Genomic DNA, 24,324 nt, shown 5'->3' on the forward strand with positions numbered 1-24,324 from the left:
AGACTGGAGTTGGCGGCAGAAATAGATCATCAAGGGAAGCAGCAGGTTAAAAGGTATAGGAATTTCAGAAGGACTACCATTTTGGCATGGCCAGCTGTCCAGTAAGTGACAGCTGGAGCTTCTGCCAACCGTCGACATGTTCTTCCAGCCACATCAGAAGACGTCTATAGTTAGCCCTCCAAAGCTCATCGGGGTCACTGCTGATCCAGATACCAAGGTATCTGACCAGGCCATTCGCCCATTTGAGCAAGAATTCAGAGGACGTTGCGCCTGCCAGCAGTGATATGAGTGACTTTGCCCAATTAATGGTGATCCGAGACATGCCCACAAATCTCGTGAACTCCCTAATAAGAGGGTCCAGGTTGGACTGCGGACGGCAGACATAAAGGGTGACCACTTCATCGTGGTCGGGGATTTTAACATTCACATGGATAAAGCAGACTGCGCTCTGGCAGAGTTGTTAAGATCCACACTAAATACAGCCAATTTGAGACTGATTAATGATGGCCCCACTCACAAAGCAAGTCAGATGCTTGACCTAATTTTTTCCAATATTAATGACGTAAAGGCGGAGGCACCTTTACCGTTAATCTGGTCAGACCACTCATTGATCCCATTTACATTAAACATAGCTACGAACAGTCCTGCTTCAAGCAAATGCTCTTTTATGAAGAGACAATGGAAAAAGCTTGTCCCTGATATCATGGGCCCTGTTCTGGCTCAGAATATCCCCTCTCTCACCTCAAATGCTAATTTGGACGCACAGCTACTTAATGACTGGGTCGGAAACATGGTATCTTCCATTGCGCCAGCTTCACGTGCAATATCTAAACGTGACTCCCCCTCCGCTACCTGGTTCTCTCAGGATCTCAGAGCATAGAAAGCAGCCTGTAAGAGGCTGGAGAGACTGTGGAGGGCTAATTACGGGCCATCAGAAAAAACTAGATATAAGGAAGTATCCAGAAAATTCCAGAAAGCGATTAGAAAGGCAAAAAAACCATTTTGCGCCGACTCAATCCAGCAAGCAGAGAATTCAAGCAAACAGATCTTTAAGGTAGTACAGTCCTTCTTCAAACCAATATGTATTGAGAGGGAGGTCCCCCCGTCAAACACTCTGTGCAAACACATCTCAGAGTTTTTTGACCAAAAAATTAAACACGTCTATGAGTCCTTTGGATCAGAGGAAAAAACAGTGAAAACAGATTTAGTCATCAAAGAGGTGACGTCTGAAACCCTAGCTCAATTCCAAGCGATACCTCTGACGGCGGTCAGACGAGAACTAAATTGCTGCAAATCAGGCTCACCGGACGATCCTTGTCCGCCTAAACTCTGGAGCACCATAGCTGATTTTGTGGCCCCCACATTACAACAGATCTGGAATACGTCCATCAGTTCTGGGGTATTCCCAACCATCTGGAAACATGCAACCCTCCTCCCGCTAAAAAAAAACCCAATGGGGATCCTAAAGACCTCAGCAATGTACGCCCGATCTCCCTGCTTGCAGCACCGGGAAAAATGTTCGAGAAAATAATACAGAGCCAGCTGAGCAAATTCATCGAAGACAACAAGATACTTCACGAGACGCAATCAGGCTTTCGACCTGGCTTCAGCACAGAGACAGCATTAATTGAGGTGGCAGAGTCAATAAGGTGGTCGATGGATTCAGGAAGTTCAGCGATGCTGGTACTCCTGGATCTGTCGGCCGCCTTCGACACGGTTGATCATGCTAGACTCTAGATGCGACTGGCTGAGATAGGCATCCGTGACCAGGCACTGGATTGGATACATTCATATCTATCCCAAAGAACACGGAAGGTGGCGCTGGGATCTGCATCCTCAACACCCAAAGTTCTTAGTTGTGGCGTCCCTCAAGGGTCGGCCCTCAGCCCCCTCTTGTTCAACATCTACCTCGCCCCACTCTTTACGTTGATTGCCAATTGGGGTGTTAAGGCAATTTCTTATGCCGACGACACCCAATTGGTATTTCCGTATTCAGAGATGTCGGAGGAGTCCTTCTCGAGCTTTAAGAGATGTCTCCGAGATGTGGCATGTTGGATGAATACAAATAAATTAAAGTTCAACGCTAATAAAACGGAAGTGATCTTTTTTGGGAAGGGCCCTCCCCCACCCCCAGAGCTATGGTGGCCAGCGGAAATGGGACAAGCCCCCTCGCCCAGCCTGACGGCAAAAAACATGGGTGTGCGTTGGGATGACAGTATGTCTTTTACCACGCACATCCAACAAGTAGTCGGCTGCTGCTTGAGCAAATTGAGGAATCTTCGCAAGATGCAGAGACTGCTACCAGAGAGCTGTCGTAAAACAGTAGTCCATGCCACAGTGACATCTAGGCTGGACTACGCCAATGGCCTCTATCTGGGCTTACATAAATACTTAATACAAAAACTCCAGTAGGTCCAAAATGCGGCTGTGAGACTGCTAATGAGGATTCCTTTTAAGCACCCAGTCTCACATTCAAGGCACTAACGCTGGCTTTCAGATCTCTGTTCGGCACCTGTCCTAAATATCTTAAAGCTCGGCTACCAAGATACTTCCAGGCCCGGGCGTTACGCTTTAACTGCCGCGTTCAGCTTGCGGCCCCTAGAGTGAAAAGGGCGAGACTGGGGGGTCAAACTTTTTCGGCAAATGTTGCGACACTGTGGAACACATTGCCCCCAGAAATTCAGCAAGTCCCCTCTGAAATCTGCTTCAAGCGGCTATTAAAAACCTTGCTCTTTACCCAACCGCACTAGGCATCTTCACTTCGGTCCTCTTGGTTAACTGTGTTCTTTCAGCGCCGGGACACCTCCTCGTGAGGTAGCTGTTCGCGCTTTATAAAATGCTGTATTATTATTATTATTATAATTCACATATATAGATTCTATGGGGCGAAAACATGAGGCCATGGTGTGCATGATGTTACCATAGTCAAGCCGCAAGCAGCTCAATGGCTATGGCAAATAGTATAGGGGACAATGGGCATCCCTGCAAAGGGGGATGTGACGTCCCATTGACCTGCAGCCGTGCCACAGGCTGCACATACAATAGTCAGAAAATCCTAATAAATCAGAGCAAAGAGGAATGGCCATTCGAGCGAATCAAACTACTTGGAAGCGTCTAAAATCACCGCAGTTGCGCTGAGGTTCGGCTCGATAGTGTGGAGTAAGGCAAAGAAGGTGCGCAAGTTATGAGATGTAAATCGGCCCGGAATAAATCCTGACTGGTCTGGTCGCACCATAGTTGGTACAAGCAGAAGAAGGCACATATTAATCAGTTTAACCAGGATTTTATTGTTCATGTTAGTCTTGGCTGGAAGAAGCTATGGCTCGCAGCGCTGAGGTTTGAAATTCATCACAATAAATGCCTACTGCAAGTTGTGAGATTGGAGGGTAAAACACCAGCGGCTAGGGCATCATCCTAAAGAGAAAGGAGGTGTGGGGCCAGGACGTAGGCATATTCCATGTACAAGGCGGAAGTAATGCCATCCAAGTCGAAAGCCTTATGTTGACGGGCATCGCATTAATAGCCTGCACAACTTCCTCCCCTAAAAAAGGTTCTTCTAGATATCAGCTGTGGCTATCCTCCAGCCATAGTAGTTGTATGGAGTCAAAGCATGAGGGGAGGGCGGGGGTAGAAGTACCCTGCATAGCCTGATATAGTGAGATAAGGAAATCTATCATCGTGTCTTGCATTGTCTCAATGCCAACACTCTTGTTACCATCCTCACCTTGTAGTTCGACTATTTAGTCGATCGCCCAAGCATCACCCAAGAGACCACTTTAAAACATACCCTTCCTTCTCCAAAATTAAAATGTGATGGTTTGTAACAGAACCCAACCGTGTGGATGGGGTTACACCTGCAATAGATACAGTGGATCCGAAGAAAGAAACACATTCAGTTAACTTACAGTTATTCGTTAAGTGCAGCATACAACCTGGATGAGGTCTCTTGGTGCTAAAGAAAGACCAAAGCTAACATAGAAGGGAGCACACTGTATTGTACTGTAAATGCCATGCATATCAAGGGCAAGCAGCGAGTTGTGTGCTAACTGGGTGGCATTTTATTTTGTCACCTTGGAGATTCCGAAATGGAAACTAAAATGTGCTTCTTATTTCGTGACGAACATCCACATCAACTAGGCAGCCGGTTTAAGGCAGGCTATTTAGTGAGTGATATATCACATTCGCTCATAGACATTAACAACCAGCAAGCTTTAATTTATAGACAGTACCTTAATGATGCAGGGGTGAGAGATGAGTGTTTCCGGGTCTACCACTTCCACCAGGGGCTCTGGGGTGACGGATTTCTTCATGCAGGACATGTCAAATCCATACACATCATCCCAGAAGGCGATTTTGTCTCCATGCTTCTTTGGGTTGCTCACAGCCACCAAACTAATGGTGCAAACGTCTGGGTATACTGCAAAATATGGTTTATATAAATCAGACCTGGGACATTGAATCATTCCTACTAAAGACCTTACTCGCACCAGTGAACGTTTCTGGTGCTTTCAGATTCAGCTAGGCAAGGGAAAATACAAAATTAAACATCATACAAAATGGTAAAACTTGAATTTTAACAAAATTGATGTGTGATGTTCCCCCTGATTCTTGGAAGGATCTGTATGTTTAAATATTTTAAATATAATGAACAAATATGAACAAATTACTTACCTTTGGTAACGCTCTTTCTGGTGGATCCTCTAATTAACCCCAGTTTTTAAACCCATAGAATAATCCCCACCCCGGTGCACCACCCCAGCATGACGAAATCACTTCATTATTTTCAATGCCCTATCCCACTAACTTGCGCCGAGACACCAGACTACTGAGTAGGCGCAGGATGTTGTATTTGATTGACGTTGGCATCAGTTTACAATAATCCCTACGGGTTGTATTTTAACAATCATTTAGGTTTCTGTACCCCCTGTAGTTCGATGAGCACATCCAGAGGAGTACACAGTTAGAAGTTTGAACAGCTTTTGTTAACATTGATGGAGACACATTGGTGACCCTAGAAAATTAGTTTTTTGGCTGACAAACTCCTTACGGGCTCAGAGGAGTAGATTTTTTCTTATGAATTTCCAACCACCATGGGCTGTGGCTAGTCCCCTTTTTGTCCTGAAGAATACCCTACTTGATGTACCTACAAACACCTATACCCACAGGGTGGAAACGCTAAAGTGCAACCATCTCATGCCCAGGCTCACTACAGCGATAAATTTAGAAAATAGTGGTAGCTAGAGTGGAAGACTGGAAAAGGGCAGAGACTTTATGTTATTGTCTTGTTTGATGTCTGATTCTGAAAGAAAAACCAAAGGTGGTGATGGACGGAGCATTGACAATACAAACACTCACCCCCAGGCAACTGATCTGGGTTTAATCCATCACCGTTCTTTAGCTCACTCCGCCACCCCAGTTCAGACATGGCCATATGCAAATCAGTTTGACCCTGTGCCTCATGTGAACAGTCCAGCCCGAACTGCCAAGCCATGTCTTCCCTGGACCGGAATCAAGCTTCCCAGGACCGGTTTCTGGCATTACAGCCGTCTTCAGCCCGGCTTGCTAGACTCCAGTGGCAAAGTGAGCAAGGGACACACGTCTGAGCATACCCTGCCAACTGTATGGCTGAATCTGAAAGGTCACTCATTTGCACTAAATGTCACCACAGTCACCCACTGATTTGTCTTTGTATCTGTTATTGTGTTCTCTTTGTTAGATAGCCCCTAATATTACTCTCTGTATAAATTGTTCACACAATTGTCGAGAAGAATGGAAAATCAAAACAAATTATTTAATAAATATATATTTTTGCTAAAACTTACTGCAGGTGTGGTGCATTAAAAAATGTCCAGTACACATCATAATCGATTGCGAAAGAAAGGCTTTAGTTCTGAACAAGTACCCTGTGGTACCCATGGGAACCGCTTGTAGCTTTGTAACTATTAACCCAGGTTCTGAGGGAGACAGGGTGACCCCATTGAACTTAATGGTGAGGAGGGAAGAGGCAGAAGGAGAAGGGAGAAAGATGTTGGTGACAGACCCACATGAGATGTACCTCTGGTGTTTGGGCTCGAAGTTGCGAGAGTAATATGCCCTCATGCACCCATAGGAGATTCAAGAGAGTGTAGCAGAGCTGTACACAAATGAACATTATAAGAAGCCAAGTGAGTCCCACTCTAAGTTGAGATGGGGACCTGTTCCCACACTTGAGACGCATTCCATGACAGACCTTCTTCGCGGTCAAGGCCATCTGGTAAGTCAAAGTATAAGGAGAAATACCAGAAGTCAGAGTGGGACTTGACTCGGTCCTGCCACTCACTATCCAAAGAGAAGTTGCAAGGTGTCAAGGTCACACTCGATCTTGCCCCAATCCCTGATTGAGGAGCAGATTTCAGTATAGCTGACTGCACAACTAAGCATGAGCTGCCTCTACTATCCCACACCATAGATGACGGTGGAGCAGGTCGAATCTTTATTAAAATTAGCAAGGGCCTCCAGTTGAGTCAGCTCGTTGCCATCTAAGCCTCACAAACCCACCTCAGGTTTGGCAATGACTGTGGTGCCGACTTACATTACAAGACAAATTATTGCGCTCCCTTCAATGTTTGTCTCCTGCGCTTGACAATTAGTCTTTAGACTAAAAGACCCCCTCTAGGCTGTATGCTGCATTTACAAAGTAACTATGAATTAACTATAAACCAAAGGTTTGTAACTAGTGCAACCACCCATTTGCCAATTCTTACTTCTCATCCATTGTACCTATTACAGGTGTAGCACTGTGCTATGCACAATGCTATGAAGACTTCCAAATCTTTCTGGCACATTCAAAATAGTTTATGCATCATACCTATTAGACCTGTGAGGCCTTACGGTGGTCTTCCTCAAAACATTGTGACTCTCCTCCTCCATTTTGATGACTTACTCTTGTTGGCCTTAGAAGTCTGTGCACTTTACGACTACTAAGCAGTGCAATAGTGCCTGTGCTCCCTTCACTAAAATATAGTTAAATTGAACCCAGTTGGCATATTTAATTATGTACATCGTAGAGTGGTATACCATCTACCTGGGATTTGTAAATTAAATGCGACCAGTGGGCCTGCAGCACTTATTGTACTACCCATTTATGTACCACAGTAAAACATGTTCCAGGTCTGCCACTGAAGCCTGAATGCAGGTTTAAGCTGCCATGTCGACTTGGCATTAATACCCCCTTGCCAAGCCTTAAACTCCCCTTTTATTACATATAGGTCACCCCTAAGGTAGGCCCTAGGTAGGACTAGGGCAGGGTGCTGTGCAATTAAAAGGTTGGACATGTACTATTACATGTCCTGGGACTGAAAACCTCCTACATTCTTTTTTCACTACTGTGAGGCATACCCCTACCATAGGACAACATTGACAATTCCTTATCATCTTTATTAAGCTGTTATTTCCATTTCAGATCTGTTAGCCATGACATTTTTGGAGGCTTTGAAATTGTAATGAAAAACTAAGACTAAGACTAAGACCAAACGTAGAAATCTTCACCGCGGCTCCGACCGAAGGCTATCCGACGAACACACTCCCTTCTCAGATATCTGCAGTCTTACTTGCTGAAGTTTACCTTCTTAGACACTTTTATCCCAAGTCCGAAAGTAAGCGCTGACCGGGCCCAAAGCACTTCGTGTATCCGAACCGTGCTACATCGAGATTGGCTGTTTTGTTCACCTTAGACCTGGCCCAGCGCGACTAGATATCCACGGTTGGCACTTTAAACTTTTAGGTGCTAGTTTTCACTAAAAACTTTAACATTTCATAACTCTGGTACTACTGATTAGATTTGAGGAGCTTTGCTGTCATATAATTTATTAAATGCACTCCATTTTTCTATATTGGGTTGGGAATTTTCGTGTGTATTGTTTCCACTTAATTTTTGATTGTGTGATACATAAATAGTTCACACATTGCCTCTAAGTTAAGCCTAGATGCTTTTTGTGCAGGGGCGTAGCCAGAGCTTGTGGCGCCAGGGGCTATCCCTCAGATTGCCGCCCCTGGGGAGAGTGGTGAGGGGGATGGAGGGGTGCTGGGAGAGACACATAGTATCGCCGCTAATAGTTACCTCGATCACGCACGTTACATGCACATTCATGATACGGTCCAAGGTTACACAGTTTAATACACCGGTGACCAGCAGTACAAAGAAGAACACACAGACTGCCAGCCTGCAGGATTTCAGGAAGGGCCTAAAAACATGGTCATTCAATTAACGTCCCTCATCAGCAGCGCCGCCCCCAGCCCACAGTGCCTAGAGACCCTCACATTAAGTAGAGCTATGCAAATCCTGTTTGTTTGATTGATTGACACCCGATTTCCACACATCGCTTGTGCGCTATATTAGTTTTATCTGCTTTAATGATATATCTGCAACATTGTGAGTTCAGTGATGAAGCATTGATGGCAGCAACACCACTCTGAAAATTATCCGAGCACCACTGGGTGTTCCCAATCCTTGGTTATTTCTCTTGGTTATTACGTCTCTGAAAGTGCTTTGACGTCATCCTGAACATTTCTTTGTAAATATGTATGATTATTATTTGAAATCATTTCTCTCATTTTTTTTGTAAAAAAAAACTGTAGAGTGCTTTGTCATGTGTGTGTGGTATAAAATTTTAAATAAAGAAATAAAAATGTAGAAATTACCAGCATTCGCAGGGTTCTATACTTTATGGAATGTTCTCCGACACTCCACTGTACAACCGGCGGCCATGTCTACGTTTCTGCAGTTGCAGGGCAATGCCTGCAATGTTCAGTTCATGGTTTGTGCAAGTGGAGGGCCGCAGCTGGCACCAGATGTACAGCTAACAGCAGGCCGGGCATAAAGGAAGGAAGAGTTAGTCAAATCTGAACTAGGGAATGGCGGAGCGAAAAAGGTGGGAGTGGCGCACCCCCGCCCCCACCTTCCCGCCAGACTTCTGCCCCGGTTGGGAAGGCTTTGACTGCTTGATCTGAAATCTGTCCCTCTTCTCTCTCTGCTGTACTCTCATAGAGGATGAATAGCCCACTAGTCGCCCTTATGCTACCGATCCTCGACCTCATCCAGCAGCCGGCTTGCTCAGGCCTAGTCCAATAATACTTCCCCCTTACCACCATAGCTCCCAAGGTTTCAGAATGCTATGTGTGACATTTTCATAATTTTAGTGTGATTATGAGTGTCATTTCCACAAATATGAGTGGCACTTTATAGCAAGTAAATCAAGCAATGAAGACAAGGGAAACATATAAATATTAGAAATAACACCTATTTAAGCACATCTGCTAATGTTTCAAATTGCTTATGTGTGAAATTTTAATAGATTCAGTGGATGTATGAGAGACATTCAGTGAATAAATGTGTGACATTTAAAGTGATTCTTTCTTGCAACCAAAATTATGCAATGAAGTCAATGGAAACAGACAAAATCACACTCATTTGTGCAACAAGAAAGTCAAACTCTGCAGCAGGTGCTTTTACAGCTATTATTTAATTTTTAAATAATCAGCACCCTCCACCCCGACCTCAGCTCCAGGTGCGGCTGAACCACAAGTAAGAAAGGGATCTCTGTCCGACTGGCGTGCAGTAAATTGAACATCCTGCCTCAGCCTGGGCCCACCGGACACGTCTCCTCCCCCAACCAAGTGTTTCCACGTGGGACCTGGCGGTACCTGTGGAACGTCTACAGAAAGCGGGTTGGGCGCTTTTCTAAAGAGATTTCTGATATAACAAAGAAAGCCTTCTTTAAAAACAATAAATATCTTTGGCTCGAATTCACGCTAAGATGAACTGCTCAAGAAGATATAGTGGGCCAACGACGCACTAAAGTTCTAGTACTTTAGCTGCATCAGAACTGAACTGCATATTGAACAAAGCCTGCTGAGGCCGCTCCACCACTGTGCAGCAGCTTGGACAATACATGTGGGGCGGCGCGCTCTGGCTAGAGATTTGTGTGTCGCGAGTCAGTGTCAGCCCTGGCTATTTCAGAGTTATTACATTGGATTGGTAAAAGAAAATATAACAGGCTCACCAGAATCTGAACTTTTCTGCAGTACATCGGTGTTCTGCAGAGGTCACTCACGCACCTCACATTCTCATTTGGCTCTGGCTGCGACGGTCTTGCGCACCTCGGCCCCGTGACGTGACGTCAGACCTAGCTGTAGTCAGTGAGTGACAGACCCGCCTACCTTGTTGTGTACAGCAATTGTAAGCAGGTGAGTCTCTCTTTTACTTCAAACGTGGGCTCGCGCGCGGCACTGGTGGCCGGTTGCGGCGGCCTTTATAATTTATTTGGGGACACTCAGTGAGTATGCCCCCCTCGCCCCCCCTAGCTATGTGGGTGTTTTTGTGTCAAGCTACCCAGGGTTAAACACAGGCTAATTAAGTGTGTAGTTCATACTGCAAATGATTGTTGATATTGCTTGACCAGTCTCACACCCCAGTCAACCAACAGCCAATTTCTCACAATATCGATTCACAAATGAGAGGTAGTACAAAAGAAAAACTTTAGTACTATGAAACCATCAGTACTGATAGCTAAAGGGTGTGAGAAAACATTTTTCCACAAAGTTGCAGGACAACTAAAACTGAAAAATGATGCTATGACTTAGGGGCACTTAATCAAGATCTTAAGAAGGAGGAGGGCTCAGTTGTGGAAGACATACAAAAAGGACTTGCGTACAGGAACAGAAAGATACAAGAAAATACTATTAACATATTATAAACTATGAACAACCTTTCTTCTCCTCATCAGATTCTACTACCAACTTAAGCAATGATACCCTAAATCTTCTACTGTCTCTCCCTCTATCATTAAATTACTCACAATGCATGACTCTATGTCTCATTTGTGGAATTCCTATAAAACTGAGGTCCTTTCCTTTTCCTCTGTATGTGCTTCCTACATTCGTCCATACACTTTCTGCCAGGCACCTGGAAGTTCTCCTTAGTTGAAAGCTTTGAGGTTCTCTTCAACTCTTCAAGTGGATTTGGAATCCCTTATCGGGGGTCACAGCCACAAGTACAAAGAATAATGCATTATTATAAGTAAGATATGCTCATGACTCCTATTCCACACAGTCAAGCAATAATTATTACACTAATTAGATTAATATAACAGCCTACTCATTGACCTGATTTATTATGTCATCTACTTATTGGACATGGTTGTTAACTCTGCATTCAGAACCTTATTCAACATGCCCAGGCACACGTCTACCATTCCCTTCTGCCATGAAGGTGAGTGGTTCTCAGCAAAAACACAATCTGCTACAAATTGGTGACAATCTTTAAAAAGTATTGCATGGTACGTCTCTTGATAACCTTACCTTGACAACACACTGACAAAGTATGCACACACTTTAGGAATGAACAATTCGCCACTCAGTCCTCGCTGGTCATAGGCCTGGGCAGCATCCAGATTCCAATTTATGTACCTTTTAGGGCCACCCTGCTGGAATTCACTATTGAGATCCGGCTGTGCCCCTCACTAACTTCAAGACAACCTTGCATATTAACCATGGGCGGACAACTACGCTACGCTCGCGTAGTTTGCGCTACTTCGCACTACGAGAATTGCACGTAGCATAGTGCGAACACGCGTATTGTAGCAGTCTTTTTTTGCTTGCTCAGGGTCCTCGACGTCAAGTTGGCGACCGCGAGCTTGGAAAAGAAACCTCCTGGCGAGATACTCAACACGGGGAGGTCAGGTTTCTCATTGCGAATGGTTAGGTATGCTCGCGACCGCTCGCAATGAGAAAGTACCAGTCCCTGTAAAAATCTACTCGAGCGGCAGAAAACGACAGCTCGCACTGTGCAAGATGCCGTTTTCAATGATTGCACAGTGCGGGCAAGCATCCGGCACTGTGCATTCATTGCGAACAGCGGACTACACAGTTCGCGTAGCACTACACGTAGCCCGCGTAGGTCAAACTGCACTTTGCGTAGCGCTACTTCGCAAACTACGCCCACGGTTAAATTGCATACTTGCCTTCTTCTTTTTCCCAGAATGGGTTTGGCTATCTACATCAATCGTCTATTCCAATCAACACAATGGAAAACATTAATGGGAGAATGACATGCGGCTCTTTATAAATAGATACAAATACTGTAAACTTTGTTTCTAGGGTTACAAGGTGTTCAATCTTTCAGGAAAGTTGATGAAGGGGCACGGATCTAGGGATTCCAATTGTAGAAAATGAAGCTGAAGTTTACAGGAAACTGTCAAGTTACAACTGGTTTCTCGAATTTCCCTGCAACTGCACTAACTCCTTTTGTCCAGAGGGTCTTCTTCAGTACTGTGACGAAGAACAGACTTTCAGAACAGCAGGTGGTAATAATGTCCAGTTTCATCTAGCACACAATGTTTCCTCCCAGCTTCCTGTCTCCAGGACATTCTGCAGTATACATGGACAGGAGAGAAGATGCTAAAGGATAGTCCATGGGCAGGGCCTGGGCCCTTCAACCCTACTGGCACCAAAGAGACGAGCTATCCTAGCAATTAGGGCTCCATTTCAGCTTCAAAGCTTAAAACAGGACTGTAGACACAATTTTTGACAAGTCTATGTAGGTCAGAAAGCGATTTTCAGCAAAGTGACAGACTACTGCTCTAGGGAAATGCGTTCTATCTCAGATGTTTCTCTCTCTAAGTCACTTCTAGGGTCAGCCATGTTAAGTACACCGACGGTCAAAGAGCATTTATACCTCTCGGACCTCCTTGCCTGTTCTTCCCATTCCACGTTTGCCTGCAAAGTTCCTGGTTAGGTTACTCCCTATTAAAAGCATTGTGGTGTTTGGGTTCTTCTCACGGGGATTGTAACCTGGGACTGCTAAAGCAAGTTTTGATCCATTTCTCATTCTTTTGTGTGGGCTTGCCTTTGAAGCCAGTAACTGGCTTCCTCATCCAGAGAAGACAAAGACATTAAATGCAATGATCTGTGAACGGCAGAAGGCCAGCAAGGCATGTGAATGGCCTTTTTGCTAAACACTGAGGCAGATTTTATTCAGGCTCTTTTACATATTTTAAAGGTATGCTGCACAATAAAAACCTAAATATTTTTCATAATTAGTTTTCTAGATGGCACAAATTCGGAGTTTGTAGCTTCTTCCAAAAAGAATTTAGAGGATAAGAGAGTTACACTTTTAAAAGTGAGTCTTTGCAGCTTTGCATAGAAAACATAGACTTTCTAACCACATATTATCTGTTCAGGTGAAAGTGGGAAAAAAACTGTATTGTACTGCAGTATTAATATAGCGCTTACTACTCCTATGTAGGGCGCTGGTACGCTTGCCAAAATTAGGAGCACTCTACACCGAGTAGGATATGTGGTTGGAAGAATTAAATATTTGTTTTGAACCTATGTTTCCATGTCATGCGTAATGACCACCTAGATGCAGTTCATGGGATCCAGTGCATAGCAGTATGGTGGAGAATTAAAGTGTGAGAGGTAGTCGTGCAGTTTTATGGTTTTCAGCATGCTGGTAGCTTTGAACAGCTCTCCAGTTCCCTTTATGGTATTTTATATGATATAGTTTGCTTAGCTGTCTACTGCACTGGGTTGTCTAATCTTAAAAGTACAGCACAATATAGTGTATGTCCTGAGCGGGCATGACTGGAGGGAGAGAGAAGTAGAGAGATCTGTAGGGATGGGTGCTCGTGATGGACAACCCTCATAGCAGATCTGTCTTATGTGACTTTATGAGGGATAATTTATAATTTGTTACTGACCGCTGCCTACTATGGTTTTAGTACTATTGTGAGCCATGAGCCATAACTGCTATATATGCAATTTCATAACTATATGATACCACAGCGTACCAGAAGTCATCCCTTCTTAGCTTACCAGCATAATGAAAGCTGTTTGCTGTTTGCAATATGTGGTTTGGAAGCTGAGGATTGCAGAGCTTCCGCAAGAAGATGGAAGACAAGATGATAGCAGCAGGGAATTCATTGTCCCAAGTGGAAATGATGGACCGAATCCACAGGATTCTACAGATGATATTTCTAAATTTCATTCATTAATAGAAATAGCCGCCAAGAAATTTTACCTGTACACACAGAAGAAGGGGCGAAAAGTACAACTTCCCAACCGTCCTCCTAAACTATAAATCTGACAGGCACAAAGAAGTTGAGGAGGTAAGATTCAAAGGTCTCTCCCTACTAATTTATTCTGGGTTTCCTAGGTAGGGCTAAATAAACACCATGAGATGGTCTTGAGGTATTATCACACAACCATCTCTCCACACTGCCTAATGTTTCAGCCTATCATCAATTACCACTTAGGGTCGGTGAACTTCTTCAGGACTAAGCTCTCTTCAATCACTGTCAACGTCAGTCAATCCTATTTATTAGTGAACTGTGTTATGATCATATCATGCACAACCTTAGTTATCACTTCATTTCATGAGACCAGGAATTTTCTGAAAAATAAATAGAAAACATTGCCAATCGTATCCATATAGAGGGTAAATGTATGCACTCCACTCATTCAAACATATCAATTGTTGTCCGATGCTCTTAAAATGAATTGTGTCAACACAGCTACATCATGAGGAAACCCACAACTCATTTGTGATTACATAGTGATAAAGGAGAAATCAGAAGCCACTTTAGGGTGTGGTCACCTGTGTTCACAAGCCACAAACTACCCCGCAGTCAGTCTTCACTGAGGAACAAGGAAGAAAGATATGAGATGACAAAGAGCACATTTGAAGTGGCACTTTTTGTTAAATCACCTGCATATCAATAAATGCATATTATTTCATGTAACTAAGCAAAACCATTATGAAAATCTGACTTCATTCTGTCAGGCATAAAGACAAATGCTCAAACTTTCATAAGGCAAGCTGGAATAAGGATCTATCAAAAGACATGTTTAAATCAATTAGGGATTAAAAAAGGCACACAATACATTCTATGAAAATATGGCGCCTAGAAACAAGCTTTTCTGAAGAAAATTACCCATGCAGATATTTTAACATTATAAAGACACCCAAGATGCAAGAGCTTACGATCTTTAAAAGGCACAATTGAAATTAGTTAGAGAATACAGAACACATTTTATAAAATCCATTGCCTAGAGACTTCCTAACTAAGGAGACTAGCCATACAATACCTAATCACTTAAAGAAACCTAAAATGCAAGGAATTGGGTGTGGATGGAAAATACCAAGCATGGTCAGAGATTTAAAAAGGCAAAAGTATTATCTTGCTAGGGAGTTTACCACCTGAGAAAGGCTTTGACGTCCCAAGTCAGATAAACGGCCGGCCGGAGAACCCACGCATGTGATGGCCACAGCAGAAGAGTTCTGGCTTCTAATTGCAGTGATAGATCTTATATAACTATAATTTGCAGAACTGATACGGTGCTGACGCCCTTACTGACGCACTTTCTTGTGCAAGTGGCTTGACCGCATGTCCTTGGAACACGGAAATGGTCAGATGGCCCAACGGTTGGTAGGACATGCTTGACCACAGAACATAAACAAAGAACATCTTGTCACGTACATATCTCTAAAAATATATGTGCGAGCGGAACTTACGACAGGTGCTAATATTGCAAGACGTTGTGGCTTTCATTTCGTGCAAGCTATCTTTCAAAACAATATTTCAGCAAGAGTCCAAGATGTGCCAACTTGTACCGGCTGGGTCTGTGTACGTGTGTGTGGGCGTTGGTCTTGAAGATGTGGAAAATGACTGTACTCTGTGATGGCCCAATTTACCTCGTTGTTTTCAGTACAACAGAAATGCATGTTTTTGAAATCATCAGGCCTAGTGGAGCTTAATATGAAAGACTGATATCATATGATGGTGGCCTTTGGCCTTTGGTTTATGCTAATGTATATTGGGTTCATGGAATCTGTGGGCTTCTATTTACTGATAGTATATGGTGAAAATTGGTCATTTTAGCATATTTTCAGATCTTGTCAGGTAGGGCCACATCAGACCTTCATCCTACCAAGGTCGATAAAAATGCCCTTTCTGGTGACTAAATAGTAGAACGTGACCCTCCATCATCAGGTGGGGTTAAAAGTCAGTATTAAAATCGTAATTTAAGTTCTTACTCCGATATCTATATGGGACAGTGACAGCAGCGATTTTAGAGGGAGATTCAATCAGTTTGATGGTCAGGGACGTTCATATTATCCTTAAAGACAATCTGGATACGATCAATGATACTCCTTTAATCGGAACCAAAGATAGATAGAGGTCTTCAGGAAGGAAGCAAGGTTTGATATTTTCCGGTTCCGTGGGAACCTAATACAGTCCTCAGTCAGCTGATGTTACCTTCCTTTGAGCCTACTCATAAAGCAGCCTTAAAATGTGTATCTTAAAAAACAGAACTTCTCCTAGCGCTAACATCCGCAAGGAGAAAAGCAGAGATTCAAGCATTCAGCTTTTTCACCGGTTCATGAAGGACAGAATAATTGTCAGAACCAAACCTAAATTCATTCCAAAGATTCCAACTGATTTTCACCTAAATTAACCTGTCATTCCTAAATTTTTCTGTCCATACTCATCTTCAACTGCATTAAGATTGTTACATTCTATGGACTTAAGTAGATGTCTCAAATTAATATATACAAGACAAAGGACATGTGCACATCAGACCAGCTGATTGTCTCGTTACATCAGCCACGAAAAGGTCAAGCCCTGTCCAAACGGTACAGCTCGTTGGCTCTCAGCCTGCCTCACTTTCTGTCATGGCAAAGCCAAGCCTCCTCTCTGTGGAAAAGTAAGGGTGCATTCCACCAGGGATATGGCTTCAACTGCGGCATTCTATGCTGGGGTGCCCTTGAAAGATATTTGACAGGCAAGTTCCGAGAAACCTTTCACTAAAGAAGGCCTGCTTCCCACATTGTTGTATTTCATAATGTGTCCAGCTTGCTATTCTGATTCAAACAATTAAATGAATTAAATATCCAATGTTGGAGAAGAAATGAGTTACCTATCTTTAACTCCAGTTCTTCAACCCTGATATATTTTATATATTCACATGCGACCCTCTTGCCTCCCCGGTCAGAGGCTAGTTGTATTTTATTCTCACATTTGTGCTTTAAAATCTGAGCTTTGGTGGTATCTAGGGGCAGTAGGAGAGCTTAAGCTTTCACCTTATTAGCTGAAGTTTGGGTTCTTTCAAATACGGTGGATGTGCTACTACGGATACTATGTTCTTTCAGGCCTTTGGCACTTATGCATTGTTCACTGTATATTTTTCACTGTTTACTGCTACATTAATGTACCGAGATTTCAAACCTGATGACCGGGATGATTCAAGCATGTGAATATATAAGCGATGTGAATGTTGGAGAACTGGAGTTACAGATAACTAACAAATGTCTTAAGCCTCATTTACCCTTAGGTAGTCCACTGTTGTCTACCAGGTTCCCTCCAATAATAAGGTCCCAGTCTATAAGATGAAGGATAATGCCACTCATCACAAGGGAGATTGAGTACCATTGCATTATCAGCTTTAAAAAAGCAATAACCAAACAACGAGTCATAGGCCAACATAATTCCTACACCTAGATTCCTTGCCCTAGTTGTCCTACTCTCAGCTCATGCTTTTTCTAGGTGGGGAGAAGGATGGAGCATTAAGGAAGCATGAGGGCATGGAATGTAAGGTCTGTCCTGTTGTATCTCCTGTGCACTATGCTTCATGGGCAAGGCCACTGGTACAGTCTAAAATAGCCCTTCTCCGGATGGTCTCAGACTGACTTGGAGTCTAGGGTCTTTGGCATCAGGTCTACGCACTTCTTCCTGGAAGTTCTGCTCCTATTTGATCCCAGTGGTTCCTCGCTTCCAGATACGCATAGAATAGTGCTAGTGTCCAGTACAGGGTTCTGGAGCCATCTACTCTTATTTTCACTTTACACTTTCATTCCAGGTTCAACCTCAGCTATATCCAAGTCAGTGCAACAAAGGGCCAAATTGGTTCCACTTTTCATGCCACCGCCACAAGTGGGCACATGCCTCCCACAAACTTTATCACTACCTATATAGCTATCTCTTCTAACACAGTTCTTTCCCATAAGAGGTTGCACTTCAGTCTGATGCGAGTGTTGTCTTTATCCTGCTTTGGAAACTTAACTCACAAATATACATGAATCTTTTCATACACCCTTTCTCTACTAGGCCTGGGCGGTTAACTCTGCTCCGGTCGCAGAGTTTGCAAAGTTTTCTGCACTCCGCGTAGCTCGCAGAGTGCAGAAAACGGAGCTTTGCGTAGTGCAGCAGCGTTTTTCCAGCAGGCAGACCAGCAGAAATTGCAGTTTGCACTGCACTCCGCCACTTGCGGAACTCCGCTGAGTTTTTTGTGTCACTTCGCGTAGTTCTGTGTATCAAAATTCTGCGAATTACGCCCAGGCATGTTAGCTACTCACATCCTGAGGTATTCACCCATCTGAACGGCCATTCAAACGCTCGCCACCTTCTAGATGAGTAAGGTATGTTCCTTTGTTTATAGAATGAACTCTCCTAAGAGGTGAATGCTGCAGTGAATACAACAGTTATCATCTCCTCATACTTGATTGTTACTTATTCTTCAACTACTAAGAAATTAAGAATACCCCACCTTAACAGGATGTAAAAATGATGTATGGCTAGTGGATATGAACATATTTAATGTCCTTCTTCTGCCCGGATAATATGGCACTACAGTGATTAAATATTGCCAGAGAAGCATCCCCGTCATTTAAAAGGTTTGAAGGCCTAAGTCGTGCTTCTTCAAGTACCACGGACACGCCATAACAAAATAACGCATAAATGAAAGTCACAATATGTTTTACATCCGTTTCCAAGCTAGGGTCGTACATTAAACTCCCATGCAATGTAAAGGAATGACCATGGAAGGTCCCAGGGGAGGCAATCCCAGCGGGCTGCAGAGGACCGACACCAATCGAAGCGGACGAGATGGGCTTCCAGCCATGTGTACATGACTGCACCCGTGCTTCTATTTTCCACTCACTGCTGAGCTATAAAATTGCTTTTTTTAATCTTTAATTCGACGTGGAAGGTTGTCGACACGGAGGAAACAACGAAATGAAATTTGTGGGATATTATGTAAGCCAACAAAGTGTGAAAGATGAAAGGGCAAATGTGAATGTAGCTGGAGGGTGAAAATCACCTTCTGCGGAAGACAAAACACTGAAGAGTAAAACAAGCCCACAGAAGGCGAGGCATTCAGTAAAAGGCTGTGATCTGATTGTGAACATGATACCAGAACTGAAAAATGATGACACCTTGCCGCAATCTGTGTGATATGTGTGGACCTACCGGATGACTTTAACCCCTGTAGTAGAGATACCATGGTTGCAACGTACGTACACACACACACGCACACACACACACTTACACCTGGGTGGTGGTAACGGCATGCCAAATACCCAAACAATGTATTAATATAGTACACAAACACTACTTGTTCACCAAATACCACATTATTAAGCTGAATCTTTAAATTCGACACAAAAAGCACTGCCCAGCTTTTTACGTTTCTCAAATTCTACCAATCCAGTAAAAGAATTGGCTTGGTAGTTTGGTCTGCCCTGTTCCCATGATGCACTGGGCCAGGGACAGACTAATTTGCATGTAGCCAGGTTCTGAGCTGGGATGGTGCAGTGAGCTAAAAAACAGTGATGGATCAAGCCCTGATCTGTTGACTGGGTAGGAGTGTTCTGCTTAATTAAGAGACTCGGTCCATCACCACCCCCTTTTCTGAATCGTATTGTCCATCCCCGGCACGTGACAGGCTTGAAAAAGAATGTCATGTTCCAAGCACTTCAACACAAAAACGCGCATCAACTTCAACACCTGCGGATCCCTAGCGGACTGCCTGTTCACCACCTGCACCACCGACATATTGTCCACCCGGAGCAAAACACGCTTGTGCGCCAAGTCCTGCGCCCACACCGTGACGGCCACCACCAACGGAAACAATTCAAGGAAGGCAATACTCCCCCCCCCCCCGCCTGCCAGCGATCCGGCCACTGCTCCGCGCACCAGCGCCCCGACCAGTATATGCCGAAGCCGCCAACTCCCGCCGCATCCGACAACATCGTGACGTCCCACTCCCAATTCTCCAGCGGCGCCATGGGCACCCCAATGAAGCGCCCCAGGAAAGCCAACCACATGTACAAGTACTTCTTCGCTCCCGCCGACAGGCGCACATGATGATGCGGCAGCGTCAGACCGGACAGCGCCAGCCCCAATCGACGGTAAAACGTCCACCACGCTCGCACCACCTGGCACGCAAAATTCAAGTGGCCCAGCAAAACCTGCACCTCCCTCACCGCCACCTTCCTCTTCGCCAGCATGTCTCCCACCATCACCGCCCGCTTGTCGCCCGGTAGGCGTGTTTCCATGGCCGCTGAGTCGAGCTCTATACCGAGAAAGGACAGCACCATGCTGGGACCCTGTGTCTTCTCTGGCGCCAAGGGAACCCCCAGGTAGCCCATAAGGGCAGTAAAACCGTCCTGCTGCCGCTGGCAGTCCGTCGACCCGGGCCGTACCACCAGGAAGAAGTCATCCAGATAATGCGTCACTGCCTCTGAGCCTGCGCAACAGGAAAAAGCCCTCTGCAAGAAGGAACTGAACCTCTCGAACAATGCACAGGAAACCGAGCACCCATTGGGAAGCGCTTTGTCTACAAAGATGAGCCCGTCGAGCTGGATCCCCAACAATTGGAGATCCGCTGGATGTACCGGCAGCAACCGAAATGCCGATTTGATGTCGCATCTCGCCATAAGTGCACCCTGCACCGCCGCCCTCACCAACCACCTCGCCATGTCCACGGACGAGTACGACACCGACGCAAGGTAGTCATTCACCGACGCGCCCTCCGGCCACGACAGGTGCTGAATCAAGCGAAATTGTCCCGGCTCTTTTTTCGGACCAACCCCAATCGGGGAAATGATCAAGTCAGGCAGGGGAGGCCTCTGAAAGGGGCCTACCATCTTTCCCTCCTTTACCTCCTTGAACAGCTTCTCCCGGACGATGCCTCTGTGTGCGTTCACGGACTTCAGGTTGTCAGCACACCAAGCGATCCGCGGACCCTTGTACCCCAATCGAAAACCCTCCCTGAAACCCCGGTGCAGCTCAGCCGCATCGTCCGCCTGCGGATAGGCCGCCAACAGAGGCTCCAATCGAACCAACCGTAAACGGTAGTATAGCCTTTGCCCAAGTTTCCGGCCCCCCCTCTGCCGTCCCCCCCTCCCACCTGCCGGAGCCGTCGCTTGCTGCTGCCCCTGTGTGGGTCCTCCCCCGACCCCCCAGCAGCGCACCACTGGGTGTCTCTTCCCGCATTTGGAACATTCGTGCCGGAAACGGCACACCTGCCTGGTACAGGAGCCTTTATTAAAGTCCCAGCAGACCCCGACTGTGTTTTGACCGGTGTTGTCCCCAGACCCCACCCCCCCACGGGTGGGACGTGCCGAAAAGTGAGCTGGCACAAGCGGAAGCCCGCTGGCCGTGTAAATGGTGCGTCCAAACTTTGCACCACTCATCGTCTGCTGGTACAGATCCGCATCCAGCTCCCCCACTTGGCCTCCAGATCAGACGGCATGCGGGCCCGGAACTCCTTATCGTAATGAGACCAAGCATACCCTCCATAGGTTTCCTGGGTCCGCCGCACAACATCCATACATTTGCATAAGGCGACCGACCGATCCGGGTACTTCTCACAATATACACTGGCGTACATCAGAAAAGCCGCCGACCGATTCTCGATGGTCACCTTGGGACGCCTGGCTAGCTCCTGCTCTTCCTCCTTCGAACCCTCCTTTGCCATCAGCTCCCTTTGGAGCAATTTCAAGATTTCCACATATTCCCCTTTCCAAATCTTTCCCTTGGTCGCCAAGGACAAATGTGCCCCCAGCGGCTTTGCCACCCCCATATACGGGAGTTTCCGTACCGGCACGTCGCAACTTTCCTTCGACCACGCGCCACTCACCGCAAACCCCCTTCCGGCTGCGCCGTGACCGCCGTCTCTACACCAACCCCCCCTGTCCCGGCACTCGCCGACGCTGTATTCAACCCCGACCTCTCCTTGTCCGTACCCACCCCGGCATCCGTCACATACCTGCCCTTCACCAACCTCACTAAGTCCTCCCCCCGTGCATCCGTACTCACTGACACCTGGCCTCCTTGAGGCGTGCCCAAGCCACTCCCACTCTGCCACCATCCTTACCTGGCATCAAAGCTGGCGTCCGCACTGGATCCCGCCTCCTAACCATTTCCGCTGGGGTGGCTGTCACTGTAGGCACTGTCTGCCGGGGGGTACCTGTAACACACTTTCAACAGTATTACTCCTCTTCCCCACCCACTCCTGATTCTCCCCCTCCTCCTCCGACACCAGGTCCCTGCTGTCCAATCCATCCCCCACTGCCTCGCCTGGCCCCCCACCGTAGTCATCCTGCTAAGCCCCGCCTTCTCCCTACATGTCCTCATCAAGGTCCCCAAATCCATACTCTCTCTCCGCCCGCACTCATCCTGGTAATCCACATGTTCAGGGACATTCACACTTCATCCCCGGCCCCCGGCGGCCGTCTCGACCCTTCGGGGTGGGGCTGGCGGGGACCTATCACCCTGCCATTCGACGCGCTCTCCAGAGGTGTGCCTCGGTGGAGCACGACCACCCGTACAAGGCTGAACCGGCCCATCCTCTCGGTGGGTTCGAGCCGCATGCTGCTCACCCGAGCACCCAGCCAACTGCTCCTGCCAAGTAAAAAAGTGGGGAAGTCCAGCATGCCGGGGAAAACTCGCCACCTGTGAACCCCCAACGTCGCGGCGTGCCCCTCCCCCATGCCGTGGAATACCCTCCAACTCCTGCCCCCACCCCCATCACCCCATCCCTCAGCCCCGGTACCAACCGCCGCGTCCAACCCGCCAGGCACTCCCCTGACCCCACCCCTTCAGCATTTACCACAGGCAGCCCCTCTGGCCCCCGACCCCCCACGCCCCCTGCCACTACCTCAATCATTGCTCCATTCCCCACCACCCCCAAAATCCCTCCACTCCCAGCCTCATTGGACGCCCCCCGCCCCTCCCCACAAACACCAGTGCCTCCTTCCTCGCGTCTTTGCGCTTGTTCCCCCTCGCCTCCCCCCCCCGACACACCTCTGTGCTCCTCCGCTGGCCGCCGCCCCTCGTCTTGCCGCCCGCCTCCCCACACCCTCCTCTCGCCTCGGCCGCGACCTCGGCGGTTTACAGGCAATGACTGCCGCCGCCGCACCATTGGCAGCGCGCCGCGGGGACCATACCTGGACGTCGCCCCTGACGAGATCCATACGCCGGCATCTACAAGGAGGCGCAAGGCCTCCCTCACCCGAGGATCCGATGTTGCGTCGGCCGCCATGCTGCTCCACAAAACGCCCGGTCCCTGCCACAAACACCACGCTCCTCCTCGGACCGCCGATACTCCACAGCATCTCTGCTACAGGTAGCTAACACAAGCCCTCACTACCCCAACAAACGCGCACCACAGCCCCTCAAACAAGATACCACAACAACAATGCTCCTGCCTAAACCCCGGCTGCCGTGTCACTGTCCCTAAAATGGTGGACAGTGACCTGACATGGCCGGTTAAATACACCAACCAGCCCAAGAAGCCCTAAGCTAGCCCAGCTAGAGCCCAATTCCACCCAACCAGCCCAAGACAGCCTCGCTCCCATCTCCAGCCTGTCAAAGCCCCCCTCTCTCCCGGGGCCCCAAAACACCCCGGGGGGCAAGCCTCCCTCCGGTCGGCCGCCCCGCAAAGACCCATTAATCCAATGTTCACACCTAGCAAATACTAGAACAAGTGTGCAAATCAGTGATAGACTACGCCAAGGCCCCGCCACCCACACCATCACATAGTGTATAGGACGCACTTTCACAGCATGGAAAGACAATACCCATTTAAGGAAAACCCCCAAAAGAAGGTAAGCTGCTTTTTCACTTAACAGTAACTGAAAATAAGCAGATTTTCTGCTAATGGAAAACCAATTGGTTTAGGGTTATATATACACATCAAATTGTAGTCTCAAGCTTTTTACAAATGAAACAAACTCAGTCTCACTTTATCTTCAGAAAAAAACACATCAGCACAGTGAGGGACAGATTTACCAGGCACTGGAATCTTTACAAGTGCCTAGAGACCAGGGCAGAGTACTTCTTTTCCCTGGTTCCTTCCTACTTAATTTTGGTGAGTTATAGGGCCACAATAGATATGACATATGGCAATCAAGACCTGGCTCTTCGACTGAACCACAGCGCCCCCTCAGACCAGCAGCTACCCCTTTGTGTCTTGAGGCCCTTACTGGTGAATAGTCACGCTTTA

The 24,324-nt window shown here is 46.5% G+C and overlaps 1 protein-coding gene across 1 annotated transcript in view; it reads right to left on the reverse strand.

Annotated features, from left to right (window-relative positions):
- Positions 1–24,324, reverse strand: part of PRMT3 (protein arginine methyltransferase 3) — a 777,462-nt gene that overhangs the window by 266,887 nt on the left and 486,251 nt on the right. The window contains exon 11 of the mRNA XM_086959509.1: positions 4,230–4,417. Coding sequence (XP_086815635.1) covers positions 4,230–4,417 — 188 coding nt within the window. The remainder of the gene's footprint in view (positions 1–4,229; positions 4,418–24,324) is intronic.

Source organism: Lissotriton vulgaris, chromosome 2_2, assembly GCF_964263255.1.
Source record: "Lissotriton vulgaris chromosome 2_2, aLisVul1.2, whole genome shotgun sequence".
NCBI classification, from domain to species: domain Eukaryota; kingdom Metazoa; phylum Chordata; class Amphibia; order Caudata; family Salamandridae; genus Lissotriton; species Lissotriton vulgaris.